The 23,047-nt window shown below is 39.0% G+C and overlaps 1 protein-coding gene across 4 annotated transcripts; it reads left to right on the forward strand.

The window, feature by feature from the left end:
* Positions 1 to 675: 675 nt before the first annotated feature.
* On the forward strand, positions 676 to 23,033 carry srpk1a (SRSF protein kinase 1a). 4 transcript variants are annotated; one of them, XM_053680324.1, is made up of 16 exons: positions 676 to 793; positions 1,625 to 1,679; positions 6,067 to 6,200; positions 6,372 to 6,480; positions 6,658 to 6,745; positions 6,836 to 6,923; positions 7,286 to 7,392; positions 7,650 to 7,815; positions 8,870 to 8,895; positions 9,108 to 9,324; positions 10,157 to 10,480; positions 10,640 to 10,740; positions 15,236 to 15,343; positions 15,655 to 15,724; positions 19,194 to 19,287; positions 20,241 to 21,980. In XM_053680324.1, exons 1-16 carry the CDS (start codon positions 781 to 783, stop codon positions 20,365 to 20,367), a joined length of 1,827 nt encoding a protein of 608 aa, XP_053536299.1. In that variant the 5' UTR covers positions 676 to 780; the 3' UTR covers positions 20,368 to 21,980. The 4 variants fall into 4 exon arrangements, with proteins under 4 accessions (XP_053536299.1, XP_053536300.1, XP_053536298.1 ...); XM_053680323.1 differs by lacking the exon at positions 20,241 to 21,980 and adding an exon at positions 21,991 to 23,033 and having other exon boundaries at positions 677 to 793; positions 19,194 to 19,286; XM_053680325.1 differs by lacking the exons at positions 19,194 to 19,287; positions 20,241 to 21,980 and adding an exon at positions 16,515 to 19,014.
* The last annotated feature ends 14 nt before the right edge of the window (positions 23,034 to 23,047 follow it).

The raw sequence follows: 23,047 nt of genomic DNA on the forward strand, positions 1-23,047 counted from the left end.
GGCCAGCCAACTCGCCTAACCTGGTATTGTCAAGAGGTAAATGAGACACCAGACCCAACAATACAGATGAGCTGAAGGCCGCTATCAAAGCAACCTGGCCTTCCATAACCCCATAAATTAACATACTTTCAAGAAGGTTGACATGACATTTCGGTATTATAAATTCTTTATTCTAATATTTTGAGATACTGGATTTTTTATTTCCATGATCTGTGTGCCATAATCATCAAGATTAAAACAAAAAAAGCTTGAAATATTTAACTTTATGTGTAACGACTTTTCCATCCGGATGGATGGATGGACTTTTCCATGATATTCTATTTTTTTTTTGATTCAGCTGTACACACACACACACACACACACACACACACGTGTGTCTAGATAGATAGATGGATAGATTTATCAATCTTAGACATCTCTCTCTCTCTCTCTCTCTCTCTCTCTCTCTCTATATATATATATATATATATATATATATATATATACACACACACACACACACACATGTGTGTGCGTATATGTCTTGTTCATATATTCCCTTGTTTCTACATTATCATTGTGGATTTTTTTTTTTTTTTTTTTTTTAAACAGACACAACCCACAAGCGTACTTAGTACCACGTCAGAATAGGACGCTCACACCATTCGCATACTGTTTCTCCATACTTTTAGTACGGGTAGTATGCGCTTTCGGATCCAGGCTCGCGCATAAGCACACAGCTGCGTGCAAGAGGAGCTGCGCAGGCGCGTGGAGCTTCGAGCCACCAGCTACCGGGCCAACATGGAGAGAAAAGGTAATCTCTTTTAACATTACCCACTCATGTTTTGAACTTTTCGGCTTGATATCACTATTGGCGTTAGTATACTAAACGACGTGCGATTGAATTTTAGCATGCTATTTTGATATTTAAGTAGAAATATCTCGTTTCGTTCACGGACATGTCGATATGTGCGACAGGACGCTAATGTCACACAGTGGTTAGCTTTAGCTTTAGCCTTAGCCTTAGCCAGGCACCTAACGTTAACGTAGGGAGCCGATGCACCAGGCAGGCGGTTGGCTTAGTCAGGCTAGGCGCTATTCATCACAGCTCGCTCGTTAATCGCATTTGTAGTCGTGTTTGCCATGTGGTAAATATGTGACGGTAGTTTAGAGGCACAGTGTTTGTACAGTGTAGCAGAGGAGTCTTTGTGTAAGGATAAATGACCTCATACAGTCTTGTCCGTGATGGAAACTTCAGGAATCTTCTCGTTTAGCCCCTGGCCTTCTACCAGAGCCACATCCACACGAGTTATTCTGCATCCCTGTTCATTTTGGTAAAATGGATATTTCTAGAAGCTAGTGCATTTTTGGGAAGGTTTTCTCACTACAGCTTGCTAACTGGCTAATAACAATGCCTGATAAAACAGTTTTACGTTTTCAGCTAGTTATCCATTTTCTAAAATGAAACGCCAGTTCATCATTCAGTCGCAGAATATTAACCCAGTGTAAATAATCTTTGTCTGATGCGTACTGTGGTTTTCCAGTGGCAGTCCTTCGTTTACAGAAGTGTTACTGGTGGGTGTGTTTGAGTTAACTATAGCTGTTGTGTTCTAAATTGGGGTTTCCCCTTTTATCTCCCTACCAGTTCTCGCCCTCCAGGCCAGGAAGAAAAGGGGCAAAGCCAAGAAGGCAACCAAAAAGTAAGTTTGCTTCTTATTTACATGTTTCTGCGCAGTCTGTAGCGCAACGGGAAAATACTGGTTTGTTTTGGTTTGGGTACATCATGCATACAAAGATGGCAGCATGATGTCTACAATGCTGATTAATTTCACTTGTAGTACAGTGTGTTGCTTTAGGGTTAAGTCTCATTTATTTGTTGAAACTCTGAAGTGGTTTGTGTCTGGACACTAAAAATGGAGGGCTCTTTATGGCCCTTACTGGCAAATGCATTCCATGCAGGTCCTCTTCACTGCCATAAATACACATGCAAATCTATGGATAATTTTGTGGTCCACTAGCGTGCCATGTGCGCTTTGCAAAGCAGATTCCTGCAAAGGGACAAATAAAGTGTAGCTTGCCATGTCGTGGATCTAAACTGTTTTGATTTAACAAGATATTTTATTCTAGAAATTCTATAGCCAGAAATGTTCTGATCAGTGATTGGATTTAGCTAGTATGTCAGTGCTAAACTGTGTTATTGAAGTACCTGTAGATAAACAGGGTTCCCACGGGTCATGGAATTTCTGGAATGTCATGGAAATTTAATGAAGTCTATTCCAGTCAGGGAATTTGATCGTTTTAGGGTTGAAGTCAGGGAATATCAGGGAATTTTGTTTGTAAATTTTTCAAATGTATTAGCTAAAATGTGAGAGAGAGATGGAGAGAGAGATGTGTGTGTGTGTGTGTGTATGTATGTGTGTATGTATGTATGTATGTATGTATGTATGTATGTATATATACAGTGGCAAGAAAAAGTATGTGAACCTTTTGGAATTTCATTGTTTATGAATAAATTTGTCAAAATTTGATCTGATCTTCATCTAAGTCAAGGGTATTGACAAATATAATGTGTCTAAAATAATAACACAAAAATTCTGATCTTTCATGTCTTTATTGAGAACAAACAAAAAAAAACTCATAGTTCTTGTGGAAAAAGTATGTGAACCCTTGAGTTAATGACCTCAAAAAAGCTAATTGGAGTCAGGTTTTAGCACACCTGGAGTCTCGTTAAGAAAATGAGTTTGGAGGTGTGGACTACAACTACTGACTGATAAAAAACAACTCAAATTTTTGGAGTTTGTGCTGCACAAGAAGCACATGCTTATGTGAGCCATGCCTCACCAAAAAGAGCTTTCAGAGGATCTACGATCAAGAATTGTTGATTTACATAAAACTGGCTAGGGTTACAAAGTGATTTCAAAGACTTTAAAAATTCACCAGTCTACAGTTAGGCAAACATTGTACAAATGGAGACACTTTGGTACTGTTGCTACTCTACAAAGAAGTGGGCGCCCAGTCAAAATGACACCAAGAGCACATCGAAGTCTCATCATTGAGGTAAAGAAACAACATTGAATGACAGCCAAAGATTTGAAGGTATCATTGGAACTGGCTAACATCTCTGTTCATGAGCATACAATATGTAAACCATTGAACAAGCAGGATATCTATGGCAGGACACCACGAAGGAAGCCACTGCTTACAAAAAAGAACATTGCTGCATGCCTGAAGTTTGCAAAAGAGCACATTGACACTCCACAGTGGTATTGGCAAAATGTTTTGTGGACTGATGAAACGAAGATTGAACTATTTGGAAAAACCACACAGTACTACATCTGGCATTGAAAGGGCACGGCATATCATTATGAAACATCATCCCAACCGAACAGTATGGTGGAGTAAATATCATGATTTGGGTCTGCTTTGCTGAATCAGGGCCTGGCCAGCTTGCAATCATTGAGCGGAAGATGAATTCCCAAGTATATCAGACAATTCTTCAGTATAATGTAAGAATGTCTGTACGTCAGCTGAAACTGTGTAGAAGTTGGGTGATGCAACAGGACAACGACCCAAAACACCGGAGCAAATCCACAACAGGATGGCTTCAGAAAAACAAAATTCGCCTTTTGGAGGGGTCAAGTCAGAGCCCAGACCTCAACTCCATAGAGATGCTATGGAATGACTTGGAGAGCCATACACATGAGCTGTCCAAAGAATATGTCAGAGCTAATGCAGTTCTGCCAGGAAGAATGGGCTAAAGTTGCTCCTGAATGATGTGTAGGTCTGATCCACTGATACTGGAAGTGCCTGGCTGAGGTTATTGCTGCCAAGGGGGGTCAACCAGTTATTAATTCTAAGGGTTCACTTACTTACAATTGTGTGGAGTGTGTTCAACAAAGACATGAGGGATCAATTTATTTTGTGTTATTATTTTAGACACATTATATTTGTCAATACCCTTGACTTAGATGATCAGATCACATTTTATGACACATTTATTCAGAAAACCATGAAATTCCAAAAGGTTCACATACTTTTTCTTGTGTGTGTATATGTATATGTGTGTATATGTGTGTATATGTGTGTATATATATATATATATATATATGTGTGTATATATATATATATATATATATATATATGTATATGTGTGTGTGTATGTTCTGGGTTAAAAATGTACTTTAAATGGCTTATGGTACCTTGTAAATTAATTGACTTTATTTCCATTAAAGAAATATATTTTGTTCGAGGTGTAAAGACTAGTCATGAGAAGTATGTTTTTTTTTTAAGTAATGAAAACTAAGTTTTGCACTGAAATTGTCTGTTCACCGGGAAATCAAGCTTACAGATTTAATGGGTTAAAATAGTTATTTTTTTTCTGCCCAGTACCCAGGCAATACATTGTACCATTGTTCGTATAGTAGGTCATGAAAATTCAAGATTTTGATCAGGGAAAAGTCATGGAATTTTTTACATTTGACTTGGAGTGGAGTGGGAACCCTGGATAAATCATGTGGTATACATTTTCTATGTACATGATTTTATCGTTTTACCACCAGGAAGTATAATACTCCATGGTGACATTGGCCTCACAATTAAATTGTACATGCAGAAGTTCATTCATTTCAAAAAACTTACGTGAAGGAGATTTACCTTTTAACCCTCTTACACCTAAGTTCCCACAGTATTATGTCCCATAACCCTATATTCCCCAGAGAAACAGCACACCAACCCTGAGTTCCTGGGCTAAATCAACATTTTAATTTTAATATTTTTAGGCCTTGAAACAACTTATAATAATGAATTTGTGTAATATTACTTTGAAAATGAAGCAGTTCAGTGTTTTTACTAAACTTAGAGCACAATTCTTAACTAGAGAAATTACGAAAAAATGCTCGCTAAAATCCTTCTACTCATTTAGAAGTACCATACGAGCATCAGTGTGGTCAATGCCTTTGAATAAATTCAAGTAAATAATAAATAAATAAATGCATTTTAGTGACAAAAGTCAAGTTTCTGGTGATAATCAGACCAGCAGGTAGTGTTTTCACGAATGCACAGAAATGGTCCTGTTATGACTCCAGACCCCTGCAGTGTCAGTCACACTGGTTGATGCTGAAGATGAAGACGGATCAGGGTCTGAATCAGGAGAGTTTGCGTCTCTCAGTTTCGGGTTCAACATTGCCTGAACTTTTCCCCCCCGTTTTAGATGTACCTGTGTTCACTGTAGGTGTAACTTTAGCTGGAACACGGTTAGCTTTTCGCCTTGGCATTTTTAGTTCACTTCTACTAGTACACCAATATTCACGCTTGGATCAGCTTCATCGTAATGCCGGCGTAATGTCATAATCATGTCCTGACGTCCTCAACCTTCCGGGTTAAAAAAAAAAATTAAATAAGTAAGGAATCATAGCAGAGTAATGCCGGTACACCGGCCTTACGGGGATAACGTTTAGACCGTAAATCTTCTATATTGGCCTTACGGGGATTTGGCATAGACGACCAAGCCGATATATCGTATTTACGGGAATAGATCAAAGACAGGCAAGCCGGTTTTTCGACCATACGGGGTAAGAGGGTTAAGTTTGAACGTGAGGTTTTTTTTTGGGACTGTCGCATGTAAAGCACAGGCTCATGAAGTTGCTGACACATTTCCCCCAGCCCTTTAATAACAGCCTCTATGTTCTACTTTTTTGACTTAATTGCACTGCTTGCCTAAACGTTAAAGAGAGGAGTAGTGTTAGACTTTCTTAGATGATTTCCATGAAAAGACAGGGTGTCCTTTCAGATTGTCAGCTGCTTAAGTGAGATTTGTTGAGTGTATATACTGGGAAATACCCCAGTGATGGATGAAATGATATTGAGGCTGAACTCTGGCTGTATTCAACATAACTAGGTCATTGGATGCAATAAAATGTAGACTTTAGTGCTTTGTGCTTATCTTGCAAAACACAATGCAGTTATCTGTATTGTATAAAATAATGCCTTAATAAATGTCCTGATGTTGGGTTTTTTTTTGGTTATGATATTTCCATCAGTCCTGGGGCATTGTACTAACATTATTCTAAATTGATCGTGTTCTTCCAGGCCAGTTCATCAACCGAGAGGAGTGTCGCAGCAGCAGCAGCTCCTCCCTACAGAACCTCAGCAGCAGGAGCCTGATGAGGAGATTCTGGGATCCGATGATGAAGAGCAGGAAGATCCTAACGACTACTGCAAAGGTAACTTGCTTGATATTGTATGTTTATAATGTGTGTTGTGCTCCTTTAAACACATCTCCTGTTCTCTGTCTGATGTTGCCACTTCCTTATAAGAGGGTAGTAATTCTTGCATCAGTGAGATAAAACAAGGAAGAAAATGAGTTTGTTTATCTGGTGCTTCTGTTTGTCTAGGTGGCTACCACCATGTGAAAATAGGTGACCTGTACAATGGGAAGTACCATGTGATTCGTAAGCTGGGCTGGGGCCATTTTTCCACTGTGTGGCTTGCCTGGGACATTCAGTAAGTTCTGTTTTCATTACACAGGAACAATCAGAAGCTACATAAACGCATGTACACACACCCACATATACACACCCTTTCCTTGTTGTTTTCTTTGTTCCCTGTCTTATTTATTTTTATAATTCAATGATGTCTTCTCTCAGTTCCCTTGTTTGCACATTGTTTCTGTCTATTCAGAGGGAAGCGATTTGTGGCAATGAAAGTGGTGAAGAGTGCAGAGCACTATACAGAGACAGCCCTGGATGAGATAAAGCTGCTGAGATCTGTGAGTACTGTCTCTGTGACATGCACTTGAATTTTACACCAGGTCTGTGTACAGTGCACTAAGTCTTTGCTGTTTCTGTTTTGTGTTCAGGTAAGGAACACTGACCCTGATGATCCAAACCGAGAGATGGTGGTTCAGCTGTTGGATGACTTCAAAATCTCTGGGGTCAATGGAACTCGTATCCTTCCCATAAAGGACCCTATGTATGTGTGCATCCTGGTGTGTCTGTGTGTTGTTTAAAATGTGTTCAAGAATGCTGATGCACAATACTGGTGCTACAGACCGGACTGAGATCAGCATTTTTGTTGATCATCACCTCATGACTGGAGCAACCACACAGTCTTAAGAGCTCAAGAAATGTATTTTTTTGGATAGTCTGTTCCGGTAGCACTTGAAGTAAAATTGATTGTGTGTTCACAGGCGAGTTAATGGCACTGTATTACTGAAGAGTTTTAATTTGATTGTATTGACGGTAATATTATTTTCATGTGAAGGTGTCCTCATTAGTTTGAATAGTTACTTCTTAACTTCGTGTCTTAGATGTGTGCATGGTATTTGAAGTGTTGGGACACCATTTACTCAAGTGGATTATCAAGTCTAACTATCAAGGTTTACCCCTCCCTTGTGTCAAAAGCATCATTCAACAGGTAACCCCACCCATACGTTTGAAGTACACGTGGTAAATAATGGACAGTAAAATGTCAACACTGCAATAGCAGGCAAACCTTTATTTACTGCACATTCTCAGCACTTTGTTTTTTGTAAAATGAAATAAGACTATAAGAACTAATGTGTTTGGCTCTTGTCCAAGTAAGTGTACTGATTCATTTACTGTGAAATACCATAATAGTGACTAATGCTGTTTAGTAGGAATAAATTGTAATTTTGTTTCATACTGTTATAGGTTTTGCAGGGCCTTGACTACTTACACACAAAGTGTAAGATTATCCACACAGATATAAAGCCAGAGAACATTCTGATGAGTGTGGATGAGTCATATGTGAGAAGACTGGCAGCTGAAGCCACAGAGTGGCAGAGAGCTGGCGCCCCCCCTCCCTCTGGATCAGCAGGTCTCTAGCTGACTTTCACTCTTTCCGTCTTTTTTTCTGCTGATCACTTACTTACTTTCACATGCACACACTGCTAGGCTTATGCTCAGTGTGTTCATTTATTTCCACGGTGTATCAATCTGTCTTTGAGCTGTTTTCATGATGCGTTTCAGACATGAATGGACTTGCCTGTGAACTCTGTTTATTCTTATTTTCAGTATACAGGTTGATGTAGACATGGGGCCTGTACCATGAAGGTAGTTGAACAAACTCAGGGTTATGTGATTAGTTTCGAGTTGATAAAACCAAACCAATCCAATCAGGATCTTTTGGTACCATGACGCCGGTTATCAACATACTGTGAACTCAGGCTTTGATCCTTAAGCTACGATTAGTCATAAACGTGTGACGCTGGCACCGAACTGCCAATAGCATTTAGCATGGGGAAAAAAGCAGGTGTGTATACTTCCGGTTGAAAAGCAAGAAATTATTTTGTGGAAATATGAGGAATTTAAACCTACACTAACCGCAAAAAGCAGCACCGTTGCGGCTGCCAAAGCTCGGCAACATTGCTGATTGTGTAAATTCATAAGTTTATTTTTATAGGCTCACAGTGGGAATAAATGAATTGAAAACTTATAACCCCAACGTATTTCATGTAATTTCATTTAATATAAATTGTAAAGTGTTTTAATTAAATGTTTCTCTGCAAAGTGCTGCCTTACAGTTTGCACTGGGGAGTTGAATTAGTTGAATTCTCTTACCCAGAACATAACCTGCCCCGGAACAGGTTAGCCATGGAGCGTAAGTTACTATGGCGATGAACACCAGTAAAATCTGAGCCGTTTTCATGGTACGTAAAACCCCGGGTTGGCACAAACTAAACTGAAACTTGGGTGGCTAGCCACCTAAACCAGCTTCATGGTACAGACCCCTGGTCCCCTGAGCTCTCTAGCACAGTCAGTCTGATCACTTTCTTTAGTCCTGCAGCATTGCTGCTGAGTAACTGTGAAATTTGTGATGATTAACAATCACAGCTGTTTGTTGTGCTGAATTTTATCCATTTCTGTTTCAGTGAGTACAGCACCAGTACCTAAACAAGTAAGCATGCCTTAGCTTTCATAAATGGTTATAAACTGCCCCAAACATGGCTTGTTCTAGCATTTGTTTCTTAACTATAAAGAATCCGAGTATAAACAGGAGTAAAATCCCTTGATGAGTTAATCCCACCCTAGTTCTTCTTCTGTTACTTATTTTAGCCTACTGAGCATTAGTAAAGTTTGTCTGTATCACTTTTTTTTTCTTCTCCCCAGGCATCCAAAATGTCGAAGAACAAAAAGAAGAAGCTGAAGAAAAAGCAGAAGCGACAGGCAGAGCTGCTGGAGAAATGCATTCAGGACCTGGAAGAAATGGAGAATGGGCTTGAGGGTGCAGAAGAGGAGGAGGATGACCCACAATCTCCTAAGTCACCTATTTGTGCACCTCTTAGACATGCCTCTATGCAGGACATTGGTGAAGAGGAAGTAATAGGTCAGTTTTTTTTTTTTCCATTTTTTAAATTTATTTATTTATTTTTTATTTATTTATTTTTAGGTAAAGCTGGTTTTATACTGTTTTCAGTATGTTTTGCACTTGTCATTTAGATGGACACAATTTTGTAGAAATGAACGATGCAGTTTAGGTGCACAAGTGGCCAGGGAGCAACTTAGTTCAAGCTATCAGACAAGCATGCCTCCTGCTCTGCTCCTGGCTGCATAGAAATGTGCTTGCAGCTTGTCTTGAAACATTTACAGTTTACATTTATTCATTTAGCAGTTGCTTTTATCAAAAGCGACTTACTCTCCCTGGTACTTGATGTAGCTTCAATCTAATGGTAGTGGCCTAGACTGCCAGATATAACTAACTAGCTAAAATACAGTTGAATTAACAAATGATCACATCACGTTCATGATTTCTTCTGTTGTGTTTTTATGTATTTTGGTTCTCACTTATCAGATGTGTAATTTGTGCTCCACATTAACAGAATTCTTTTGTATAGCCTGTCAAAAACCTTTCAACTGTTGGCATATTAACAAGCTTGGGGAAAAAAAAATCGGAGACCAAAAACACACAGTTTCTATAACATTTTTAATAATTCGACTTTTTCAAAATTAATGCTTGGATGAAAATTAATACTTTAAGTGCTTGGTTTTACATTTCACAATTTATCATTTGCTTGAAATAATAATAATAATGATAATAACAAAAAAGATCTCTGATCATCGTTCAGAATAAATATTTTGGATTAGAATGTGCTCATAATGTGATGGGCTTTTTATACTCCTCCATTTGGACTGGATTTTTGTTACTCTCTCTCCTCTAGACCCAGGTAACCCTAGAGAGCGTCTGACCTCGGTTGCCTCAGATGAGCTCAACTGTAATGGCTTCCTGCCTGGCAGCAAAGCACCACCTGACGAAGAACTAGATCAAGTCAAGGAACTGCAGCTGAAGCAGGAGGACCAGCACAATGCTAATGCAGGACCTTCAAGGGACCTGTCCCAGAGCCCTTATGAGTACTGTAACGGGCTGTACTCTGATGAACCTGGTCAGAGCCATAGCAATGGAGATGTGAGGGAGGAGGGAGAAGACGACAAACTTCAAGGAAGGCCAGTGCCTGCCAGAGACAAGCAGTCCTCACCACAGAATGGTCAGCCAGCTGCACACTTAATAAATGCTTCTTCTTAGTCTTGTTTTAATCTAATCACAAACTTGTGAATACATGTTTGTTTATATCCCTTCTTCCTGCTTGCATTGGGTAATTCTTTTCCTGTCATCATTTTCTTTTTCTTTTTTTATCCTCTCTCAGCCAAGCAGGCAGCAGGGAACCTTCTAGTCAATCCCTTGGAACCGCTAAATTCAGACAAGATCAAGGTCAAGATTGCTGACTTGGGCAATGCATGCTGGGTGGTAAGAGGTCTCATCTTTCCGTTGACCTTTTATGGATTGTCAGCATATCCGATATCCAGTTGAAGATGTTTTTATGCTTGTGGAATTATGATTTTAACCAGCAGATAAACTAACTAGATTTTGGAATTGATGAAAATAGGTTAAATACCTGGAAGAAACATGCCTGAACAAAGTTCCTTCCTGTTTGTCATGCGAAGATGTTACTTACATGTTCAAGTTCAGGAACTCCGTACCCCTTTTTCATTTAATTTTGGGCATAATTCTTGGGCTTTGCAGGGCAATGTTTTGTTCTTTAGCCGTTTTCAGGTGGAAATCGCTCCTGATAAATGCACTCATTGCATGCACCATCTCGCTCAAAACTTGCCAATCATCGCTTGTTTGCGCCGTTCACCCTTTTAAACAAATGAGGCATCGTTTAAGGAATTGGAAGGAATTTTTTGCTTATTCAGTGAATAATATTTGTTTGACACATTTGTTCCTTCTTTGTTTCAAGTGGGTCTTTTTTAAAATTCGCAGTGTCATTTTCCAATGTTGTTTCTCTCGTTTTTTTTCTTCAATAGCCTGTACTTCTCAAACCTTAGGTGCATGTGTGAGGTCATGTGGTACAACATTTATAGTTATAAGTCTCAGTGAATAAGGGGCATTATTGGCACTTTGTTTTTTTTATGGCTGCATGAGTGCAAATTGTGTAGAAAAGATATGCAATGTGGTTAATACACTGAACATTCCAGTGTATCCAGGGACTGGCTAGCAGACTTGACAGATATAGTATCTCACAAAAGTGAGTACATCCCTCACAGTTTTGTAAATATTTCTATCCATCCATCCATCTTCTATACCACTTATCCTCTCGTCAGGGTCACGGGGAAACCTGGAGCCTATCCCCAGAAGCATCGGGCACAAGGTGGGGTACACCCTGGACAGGGTGCCAATCCATCGCAGGGCACACTCACATATACACTCACACACCCATTCATACACTAAGGACACTTTGGACATGCCAATCAGCCTACCATGCATGGTTTTTGGACTGTGGGAGGAAACCGGCGTGCCCGGGGGAAACCCCTACAGCACGGGGAGACCATGTAAACACAGGGCCACGGTGGGCCACACATACAGGCTGCACACACAGGGCTCACACACAGGATTCGAACCCCCGACCCTGGAGATGAGGCGAACGTGCTAACCACTAAGCCACCGTGCGCCCCTTTTGTGAATATTTTATTCTACCTTTTCGTGTGACAACACTGAAGACACTTTGCTACAATGTAAAGTAGTGAGTGTACAGCTTGTATAACAGTGTAAATTTGCTGTCCCCTCAAAATAATTCGGCACACAGCCATTAATGTCTAAACTGCTGACAAAAAAAGTGAGTACACCCCTAAGTGAAAATGTCCAAATTGGGCCCAATTAGCCATTTTTCCTCCCCGGTGTCATATGACTTGTTAGTGTTACAAGGTCTCAGGTGTGAATGGGGAGCAAGTGTGTTAAATTTGGTGTCATCGCTCTCACACTCCCTCATACTGGTCACTGGAAGTTCAACATGACACCTCATGGCAAAGAACTCTCTGAGGATCTGAAAAAAAGAATTGTTGCTCTACATAAAGATGGCTAGGCTAAAAGAAGATTGCCAAGACACTGAGCTGTAGCATGGTGGCCAAGACCATACAGCGGTTTAACAGGACAGGTTCCACTCAGAACAGGCCTCACCATGGTCGACCAAAGAAGTTGAGTGCACGTGCTCAGCGTCATATCCAGTGGTTGACTTTGGGGAAATAGATGTATGAGAGTATGCCAGCATTGCTGCAGATATTAAAGGGGTGGGGGGTCCGCCTGTCAGTGCTCAGACCATACGCCGCACACTGCATCAAATCGGTCTGCATGGCTGTCGTCCCAGAAGGAAGCCCCATCTAAAGATGATGCACAAAAAAAGCCCGCAAACAGTTTACTGAAGACAAGCAGACTAAGGACATGGATTACTGGAACCATGTCCTGTGGTCTGATGAGACCAAGATAAACTTATTTGGTTCAGATGGTGTTAAGCGTGTGTGGCGGCAACCAGGTGAGGAGTACAAAGACAAGTGTGTCTTGCCTACAGTCAAGCATGGTGGTGGGAGTGTTATGGTCTGTGGCTGCATGAGTGCTGCCGGCACTGGGGAGCTACTGTTCATTGAGGGAACCATGAATGCCAACATGCACTGTGACATACTGAAGCAGAGCATGATCCCCTCCATTCAGAGACTGGGCCACAGGGCAGTATTCCAGCATGATGACGACCACTGCCTTGTTAAAGAAGCTGAGGGTGAAGGTGATGGACTGACCAAGCATGTCTCCAGACCTAAACCCTATTGAGCATCTGTGGGGCATCCTCAAACGGAAGGTGGAGGAGCGCAAGGTCTCGAACATCCACCAGCTCCGTGGTGTCGTCATGGAGGACTGGAAGAGGACTCCAGTGGCAACCTGTGAAGCTCTGCTGAACTCCATGCCCAAGAGGGTTAAGGCAGTGCTGGAAAATAATGGTGGCCACACAAAATATTGACACGTGGGGCCCAATTTGGACATTTTCACTTAGGGGTGTACACACTTTTGTTGCCAGCAGTTTAGACATTAATGGCTGTGTGTTCAGTTATTTTGAGGGGACAGCAAATTTACACTGTTATATAAGCTGTACACTCACTACATTGTAGCAAAGTGTCATTTCTTCAGTGTTGTCACATGAAAAGATATAATCAAATATTTACAAAAATGTGAGGGGTGAACTCACTTCTGTGAGATACTGTATATTAATTGGATGTTCCAATTCATTTTAATATTATTAAATACTTTCCAATTGATTTTGAAGGTAAACTTGTTTAGGAAACCTTAAACTGAAGAAAATATTGCTGCAGTGTAGTCGTGTGAAACATTTTCGAGCAGCAAAATATTGGTAATTTGAATTAACATGTGACAGTATTAGATCACTTTCAGCTGCCTCACACCACTTATAACAACTGCCTTCTATTGAAGAACCACATGCAATTTGCTGTCCTCTGTATTAGAGTTGAAAACATAGATACAAAATGGCAAAACATCACTACCTTTGTTTATTATGCAAATATATTTTTTAAAGGTCTATCAGCAAATTTTACTCTTACACATTTGTGGTTAGTACACTAAATAAAGTGGTGCAGGAATGAGCCCTAAAACCTGGTAATGGGTTACCGTTTTCACACTTCCGGTTCCTTCATCCCAAATTCAATGGGGTTTTTGAATGGGTTTTTGGTTAAATGCCTGAAAATAAGGTCTGCAGTTAACACAAGCTCAGGATATTTGCATGGTTTATTCCACTACATAAAATACATCAGTAATACCCCACTCATGATTTTAAAAAAAAAAAAAAAAAAGCCTTTACATGTCTTGAAAAAGGTGGTTGCTGATAAGTGGACAATGGAACTACAGAGGTTGTCTGGGACATTAAACACCATCACGCTGAACAGGAAAACTCCTCCACTACAGCCTCGTTGTTTTTATACTCGCACTCTTTCCAACTATTCCAAGTCAAATTTTCCAATTTGTAGATTTATCAATTTATAGTATTTTCCAAATGTAGTGGTTTTAAAAAAAAAAAATAAAAAAAAAAAATTAAAAAAAAAAAAGATTGAAAGAGTTGTCAGAAGTTTAGTGGTGGTAACTCTGAACTCATGCGCCCATGGTGTAGTTTGTTCAAAGCCTAACTTTAGCTTTTTACTTCTAGTGATTGTATTTAGGCTTCAAAATTCATAATAATTCTTCATTTGTGAAGATCATCTTCACTTTAAAAGTGTAAAGAATCATAAACTTTTTTTGGTCACAGAGCTTATTTTCTGCTGTAATCCCAAAGCCAGTGGAAAAATCCTATTAGATTATTGTCGAGAGAACCAGGGTGATGCTAACTTCTGGCCTGGCCAACAAAAATGTCATCCCTGCAGAATGCTATTAAACTTTTCTTTAAAAAAAAAGTATATATTATTAGAGGAAGTACTTCTTTATTGAGAGAGATCTTTGATTACATTAGTCTGGATCAGTCTTGTGCCCAGGAATTGTAGAGTGTCTGAAGTTTAATGAATATCATTGACCATGATTTAAACAGAAATTCATCACAAAAAGCTACACATATGTTTTGATCAGGATGCAAGTGTAGAAGTAGTAAGTCCAATAAGTTTAACATCGAGATTAGTTTTATGTTAAATTGCAATTGGAAGCAACAATGCAAATAAAAGGAAAACATTTTAAGTAGTATTGGCAGATGTAGGGTTTTGACAGGTGAGTTAGAAAGAATTGAGAGGTTTGGGTTACAGGGGGGGAGTAACCTAGTATATTTTAACATAAAGTGACACCCAAGTATATTTCAAACCTGTAGGTAACACTGCTAGTTATTGGATTATTTATCAGCTTTTTCCCCTGGTGCATGATATTCAGTGCACACTTACCATATGGTTAGGCTGAACCCATGAATGAAAATGTTGTTTTCCTGTAGCACAAACACTTCACTGAGGACATACAGACGAGGCAGTATCGCTCCCTGGAGGTACTGATTGGTGCAGGTTACAGTACACCAGCTGATATATGGAGCACAGCTTGTATGGTGAGAGATATACAATACAGTACTCACATCAACACTGAGCAAGTGTGTACTTTTAACAGTGCCGATAACTACAAATAACTTATTCGCATTTACTTAACGTTTCTGTCCAGTGCAGTTATTTCACAATAGACATTAGTTGGTTTGTAAAAAAAAATTGAGCTATCCACTTCTTAACCTAGATATATTTTTAATGAGTACTTGACTATCCTTAAACATTGAAGTAAACTTGCAGCAGCTTTGTGATTCTTTCCTGAGATTTCTTTGTCAAAATAGAATCTCTCTTCCTATGTATCTCCATCCTCTCATTGCAGGCATTTGAACTGGCCACTGGGGACTACTTGTTTGAACCCCACTCTGGTGAAGATTACTCCAGAGATGAAGGTAAAGCAGATTCTTCTTGTCTCTAATTTGTTTGCTTTTGACTTACTTTTCCAAACAAACCATGATGCTTAGTCCTCTGTGCTGATGCTAGACATTTTTAGCTATTGACGTGCAAAGAAGTGCAGATATATTGACGTAGCGAGCTGTCCTATGGTTGGCTAGTTTAAGGCTAAGCAAAATCTCATTAAATTTCCGCTGCATATATAGATGCATCTCAAAAAATTAGAACATCATGAAAAAGTTCATTTTCCCTGTAATTTAATTCAAAAAGTGGAACTTTTCATATATTCTAGATTCATTACACAAAGTGAAATGTCAAGCCTTTTTTGTTTTAATCTTGATTATGGCTTACAGCTCATGGAAATCAAAAATTCTGTATCTCAAAATATAAGAATAAAGAATTTATAATACAGAAATGTTGACCTTCTGAAAAGTCTGTTAATTTATGCACTCAATACTTGGTCGGGGCTCCTTTTTCATGAATTACTGCATCAGTGGGGCGTGGCATGGAGGCAATCAGTCTGTGGCACTGCTGAGGTGTTATGGAAGCCCAGGTTGCTTTGATATCAGTCTTCAGCTCGTCTGTAGTGTTGGGTCTGGTGTCTCCCATAGATTCTCTATGGAGTTCAGGTCAGGCAAGTTGGCTGAACAATCAAGCTCGGTAATACCATGGACAGCAAGCCAGTTACTAGTAGTTTTGGCACTGTGGACAGGTGCCAAAAGGAAATCAGCATTTCCATGAAGCTTGTCAAGAGATTGAAGCATTAAGTTCTCTAAAATCTCCTGGTAGATGCTGCATTGACTCTCGACTTGAGAAAACGCAGTGGACCAACACCAGCAGATGACATGGCACCCCAAATCATCACTGACTCTAGAAACTTCACATTGGACTTCAAGCAAATTGGATTTTGTGCCTGTCCAATCTTCCTCCAGACTCTGGGACCTTGATTTCCAAATGAAATGCAAAATTTACTTTCATCTTCCCCACGACTGTGGTTGTGTACTGAACCAGACTGAGAGATTGGAGGCTCAGGAAACCTTTGCAGGTGTTTTGAGTTAATTACCTGATTAGAGCTTTTCTCAGGTCAACATTTCTGTCTTGTAACCAATATTTTGAGATACTGTATTTTTGGTTTCCATGAGATGTAAGCTGTAATCATCAAGATTAAAACAAGAAAAGTCTTGAAATATTTCACTTTATGTTTAATGATTATATATTATAAAGTTCCACTTTTTGAATTAAATTACAGAAAAAATGAATTTTCACTTTTTTTTTTTTTAGATGCACCTGTATGCCTACTGTAAGTTCTTCAATTCAGCAGTACCTCTCCTGATATGACTAATCAATGAAGATTAAGAATAATTAATAACTTGCTTAATAATATCTTGCAATATGCAGTATACTAATGAATTGTGATCACATCACATACTGTGATCCAAGCTACATATATTGAGTATTTGACTCTGTTTTTTTTGGTTCCAGCACAACACTGAGACTTATCATTACAAAATATAATGCTGCTGTCTGTATTCCTGTGTCTCTTTCCCTTCTAACAGAGCTACAATAAAATCTGAACGAATGTCTTCACTTTCTCTACTTGTGTTTCCCTTCTCACTCGATTTTCTCCTCCTTTTGTCATCCCCTAGATTTTGGTTGGACTAATACCTGCTGCCTTTTTAAATTACATGCTATAATAGCATTCAGAAGATGTTCTAATTCGAGCCTTATTTCCAGAGATGTTTTAAAAATGCTCCAAATTTATGGGTCCTCCCCATGCTTTTGTGATGCTTATAGCATTCCACATCATGCTGTTTCTGCATGTGTCCAGGGAGATCCAAAGTACAAAAGATGCTTTTGTTCCTTCACAAATGCTACTGCAGTTTTATTGCCATGTCAGTAGTAAAAGCACCTGTGCTTTTTGTTTTTACCCACAAATAGTGAATCCATGATTCTGGAATATAAACGTCATCTGTTTAAACGTACTTGGGAATAACTTTCTAGAAGACAGGAAATTCTATTGGAAATTGCCTGGATGTTTTGTGTATGTGCTAAATGTTAGAGTGCAGACGTTTTATTTGTCACAGTAATAATAGTCTTCCTAAACATTTGTCTCTCATCTGTCTGCTTGATATTTTACAGCATTTATACTAGAACAATGCCGGTTTCGTCTGGTGTACGAGTGCTTGTGATTTTTTTTTTTTTTTCTTCTTTTTTTTTTTTTTTCTTCAGTATAAAAAGTGTAAACTTCCTCTGCCCCTTGAATTGAAGTTATTCTGAAATAAGTCATTTGCTTGTTGTTAATGAACTTCTATAGTTCATATATGATGACTATTGGCACAGTACATTCTTAATACCCAACAAAGTGACCATGCTCCCAACCCCAAAAAACACGCTTTGATATTTTGTGATGGATGGAGAAAGCGTGCAGTTATCAAGTCCCAGATCATTGCATAGTGTAGTTTTTACCCTGCTGTCTGATTGGAACCAGATTCAGTGCTTTGAATTGTGTTCTGGTATCCCTGATCTAGACTCAATGTTCTGCATACATTCTTGCTTAATCCTTCCTAATCCTAGACAGCATTTACTTTCCATCTAAAGTAACATTTGTCTTGATATGCACGTAACATACTTTTTGTCAGCCATCATTAATATGTGATTGGCTTGTAACCTTTATACCACTTTAAACTCTCATAGGTCATGCCTATTACCGTTCATCTTGCTTTTGTCCTTGCTACTGTCATTCTCTCTCTCTCTCTCTCTCTCTCTCTCTCTCTCTCTCTCTCTCTCTCTCTCTCTCTCTCTCTCTCTGTCTGTCTCTCTCTCTGTCTGTCTCTCTCTCTGTCTCTCTCTCTGTCTCTCTCTCTCTGTCTGTCCTGCCCTACTCTTGACTTTCCTCCAGACCACCTTGCTCTGATCATTGAACTGTTGGGTAGAATTCCCAGACACTATGCTCTGTGTGGGAAAGTCTCACAGGAATACTTCAGCTGGAGAGGTACGCGTGAAGAATTCAACTAAAAGTATTCTGAGTGATGCTTCCAGGAAAAAAAAAAAAGAAAAACCACCGGTAGTTAATTCATATAACTCATTATGGCATTAATGTAGCTAATATAATCATATAGCTCACCGGCATTAATGGCCAGTGAATGCTTTCTAAATGAATGTGGACATTCAGGGCTCTTATTAACAGCCATCACAGAAACTGTACTTAAATTATCTTTCTGGCTGATCTTGAGCTTCAGAGCTAGATAGAAAATGCAATAATGCAACCAGTCAGACTGCTGACTTTTATCTCTGTGCTGTCAGATTTGAGCTGTATGCTTCCTCTCTGCACCACCCTCCTCCCAGAGTGGATAAATGACAATTAACCATGTTTGATCAATATGTGGTTTGTTTTGTCTCCTCCAACCCCCGCACCCCCACCCCACCCTTCACAACAACCCTCTTTTTTGTTGCCATGCAAAATGGCAGACCACATTGCTTTGATCATTGAGCTACTGGGGATGGTCCCACGCAAACTCATAATTGCGGGAAAGTACTCCAAGGACTTTTTCACCAAGAAAGGTAATACTGTTTTGTGAATTATTTTATATGACCTATTTCAAGTAGAAAGAAAGCTTGAAAAATCCTAATGATTTCACATACAGACTGTATACTATATGGATGGTGGTGATAAGTTCTGTGAATATTTCTGTGAATAGCACTTAAATGTCTGTAAGGGTTAGCTTGTCTTTGTACAGTAAGTGGTTGTAGTTCTTTTGAGCTCCATAGCATGATGACCGAACATTATATAAAGTGGAATATGAAATGGGTGAAGAGGGGGAGGAGGATAAAAGCATTACACTGAATAATGGCTGCTCATTAAGGCTGATTTTATACTGAAAGCATGGTGTTGTATACAATGATTTGTACATGTGTTCACATGGCTTCAAAACATCCCTGGTTGTTTTGTATTGACTTGTAAATAATGATTTTACAGCAGCTGTTGTAGCACTATTAGGGGCTGTTTACATGACAACGTTCTCAACTAAAAATGGAAAGCTTTTTATGCGTTTTGGCTGTTCGTTTACATGACAGTGGCATTTTGGGGCATGAAAATGCAAAATTTCTGAAAACGGGTTTCAAAGTGCAAGTTTTTGAAAATGATGCCGTTATCATCTGCGTGTAAACGTACAAAAGCGATTATCTGTGAAAATGATGTGTGCATGCGTATTACGTGTTCAGTCTATAGGCATGCGAGCGAGATGTTCAAAACTACAGATTTTGAGTTTGATACTTCTCCAGCAAAGTGTAGATTTACTGCATCATTACTACGGCCAGCGGAGACGCATTTGTTTCATACACCAAATTATTAACCGACTTCTACACAGACGAAGGGATTTTAAAATCTTATTCTTTGTAGTTGTCTGTTTAGGAGGATATCAGTATCCTTTTATTGTAAGAAATATTAGAAAGCAGACTGAGTGGCAGTGTCTCCATTTCTATTTTTTGTTTTTTGTTAATGAACTTTAACAATTCTGACCTGAAGCAGATGGGATTGAAGACAGAAAAATCCATTTCCACCATGAAAAAACCTTTTATGCACATTTCATGTACATTATATTACATTAGGGACCTCTCAGCATTTATTAACCAAGAAAAATAAGGCAAATCTATGCTTGACCAGTGGGAGTTTCACAATTCCTTATGACATCATTTTCCAAGTCTAACTATCAAGATTCTAAGTAACTGGGGGGGACAGAACTTTTTTTGTACTTTTTGTCATGAACCATTGAAGTCATCTGAGAAATGTAAACGTTATTGTGCTTTTTATCCAGAAAAAACACAGCTCCCTTGTTTACATGTATTTATTTATTGGGCAGTCTTGCCTGGATCAACATAGCGGACCCGTTAACGTGAGTGCTTATGTGCGCATATGTGTAGTGTTTCTTTACAAAGTGCCATCACCAACTACTGGCCTCGCATGCATAATACAGCATTTTTTTGTTAATTTTGTGAATCCGTGTGAACGGGGATCGTTTTGACAACGTTGTCATCTGTATGTGAATCTTTTCAAAAACGCAAAGGGAAAACCTTTTCTGTCTTTAGTACATCGTTGTCATGTAAATGCACCCGTAGTTTCCCTCAAATGGCTGTCATACAAAGGCATATTTAAATATATTTAGTGTGTACCGATCTAGCAGAGTAATACATAGACCTACTTTTAGGTTTGGTCAATTCAAACACTAATAATTTAGTAAGAAAATCACGTTAACTTCCATGTGATGTAAAGACTTTTTCAAATAGTCTAGATAGTACATGTGTATGTGATTGGAGACACACCTACAGTTACCAGTTTTCTGCTACTGCTGTCACGTCACCTTGTGTTTGCATTGATATTACGTCTTGCGAAGGGTTAGTTTGAATTGTGCGCGCACACACACACGAGCAATGTGTGGAACAACCACAGGATACATGGAGAGCCATATAGCAGATGCATTCATTTAGTTCAAATGAAGGAAATTATTGCCTAACAGCTTAGAACAAGTGGTTCTTGTTGCTATTGCTATGATTATTTAATTTGAATGAATGATTTAATAAAAGAAAACCAGCAGCGGAATACAAATCATATTAAGACTCTCTTGTGGGGCATCACCCCATTACATCTAAATAAAGAACTTAAAATGTGTACATGTTCAAACAATGAACTTGTTTACAGCATAAAACTGAATAAATTACCTTCGGCAAATGTGAAATGAGGCAGACAAAAATGCTTGAGATGAGATAGCAAAAATGTCATAGATGCTTATCAAATGGTGAATGTTTTTCACTGCCTTATCAAAGAATATTTCTAACTTGCACCCTTTTGCTGTGACAACCTTGCATGTAAATGATCGAATGATAAATGGTTAAAAAGTAGTTCAATCAGTTGGGTAAATTTGTGGAAGTTAAAGGCTTATTTGGAAAAGTGTAGATAATCTGAATCATTTCACAAATTCATTTAACAAATTTGTTGAGTTCATCAAATATTTGTTGTAGCGCTAAGCATGTTTCATGCAGTTTAACAATTATAGCAAATTTGTATTTGGTATTTAGTAAAAATATTAGCCACTTATTTATTTATTTATTTATTTATAATCATTTATCATTTTTGTCGAAACCATAGAGCCCCTTATCATGAATGCATGCTTTACCGGTTAACCCACATGCTTTACGGTTAACCCATATTGTGTGCTGGTGAATGTGTAGAGAGGGTATTATGGAGGTTCTAAATGTGTGCACTGTGCAGGTGACCTGAAGCACATCACAAAGTTGAAGCCGTGGGGTCTGTTGGAGGTTCTGTTGGATAAGTATGAGTGGTCCCGTGAGGACGCCGAGACCTTTGCAGACTTCTTGCTCCCCATGCTTGAACTCATCCCTGAGAAACGAGCCACGGCAGCTGAATGCCTGCGCCACCCCTGGCTCGCCCTCTAGTGGCTCTCATAAACCACTGCAGCCCTATTTTCCTCCACTTCCACCTGAGAGATTGCAACATATCACGTTCCAGTTTGAGTGCTTACCTGAATAGTACTTGTACTTATTTGTTTGTGTGTGGTTTTTTTTTTGTATGTTTCACCTGAGAAATACTGTGTTTTCCTGGTGGTTTTATGTCTTGAGACTTATTTCCTGAGGCGGCGTTTGTCCTCAAACTCTACTTTTCCTTCTAAATTTGCACAACAGTTTTTGGGAACAGGTCTTGTATTATTCAAGCTGTGCGTTACATGCTAAAAGGTCAGATTTCTGTATTTTGCTAGGATTTAACTGAACATGGGGTTGATGTAAGGGCACATATTGTGGGTCACTTTGTTACATGTTTCCTAGTTTAGGGAGTACGCACACCAGAGAGAGAAAATTAACCATTAGGTTTATGTCATGACTGTAGAAAATGCATTTAAGTGATTTGTAGTTTATTTTAGCAAATGCCATACCACTGTGTAATTTTGTCTCAAAAAGTGTCAGTAACATTTTTTGTACGCATCATTTTTTATCAAATCTGAGTACACTTGGAGGGTTGCTTTCTCTGCTTCCAGAAAATCAGTAGCTGTTAAACACCACCCAGAAGATAGTTGTGAAAAGTAAGTGTGTGTGTGTGTGTGTGTGTGTGTGTGTGTGTGTGTGTGTGTGTGTGTGTGTGCGCGCGCATCTTGTCAGTGTATATATGTGTACCAAAGAGTTTGCCTTGATCTGTATATTACAGCTATGTACAGTTTTTAAAGAAATCGCACTATTGACAACTAAGATTATTTAGCTGGACAGTAATGTTTTAATAAAATATTTGGAAGATGGGTGAAATTTGATTTCTTTAT

The sequence above is a fragment of the Ictalurus punctatus genome, chromosome 5 (assembly GCF_001660625.3).
Source record: "Ictalurus punctatus breed USDA103 chromosome 5, Coco_2.0, whole genome shotgun sequence".
Taxonomy (NCBI): Eukaryota; Metazoa; Chordata; class Actinopteri; order Siluriformes; family Ictaluridae; genus Ictalurus; species Ictalurus punctatus.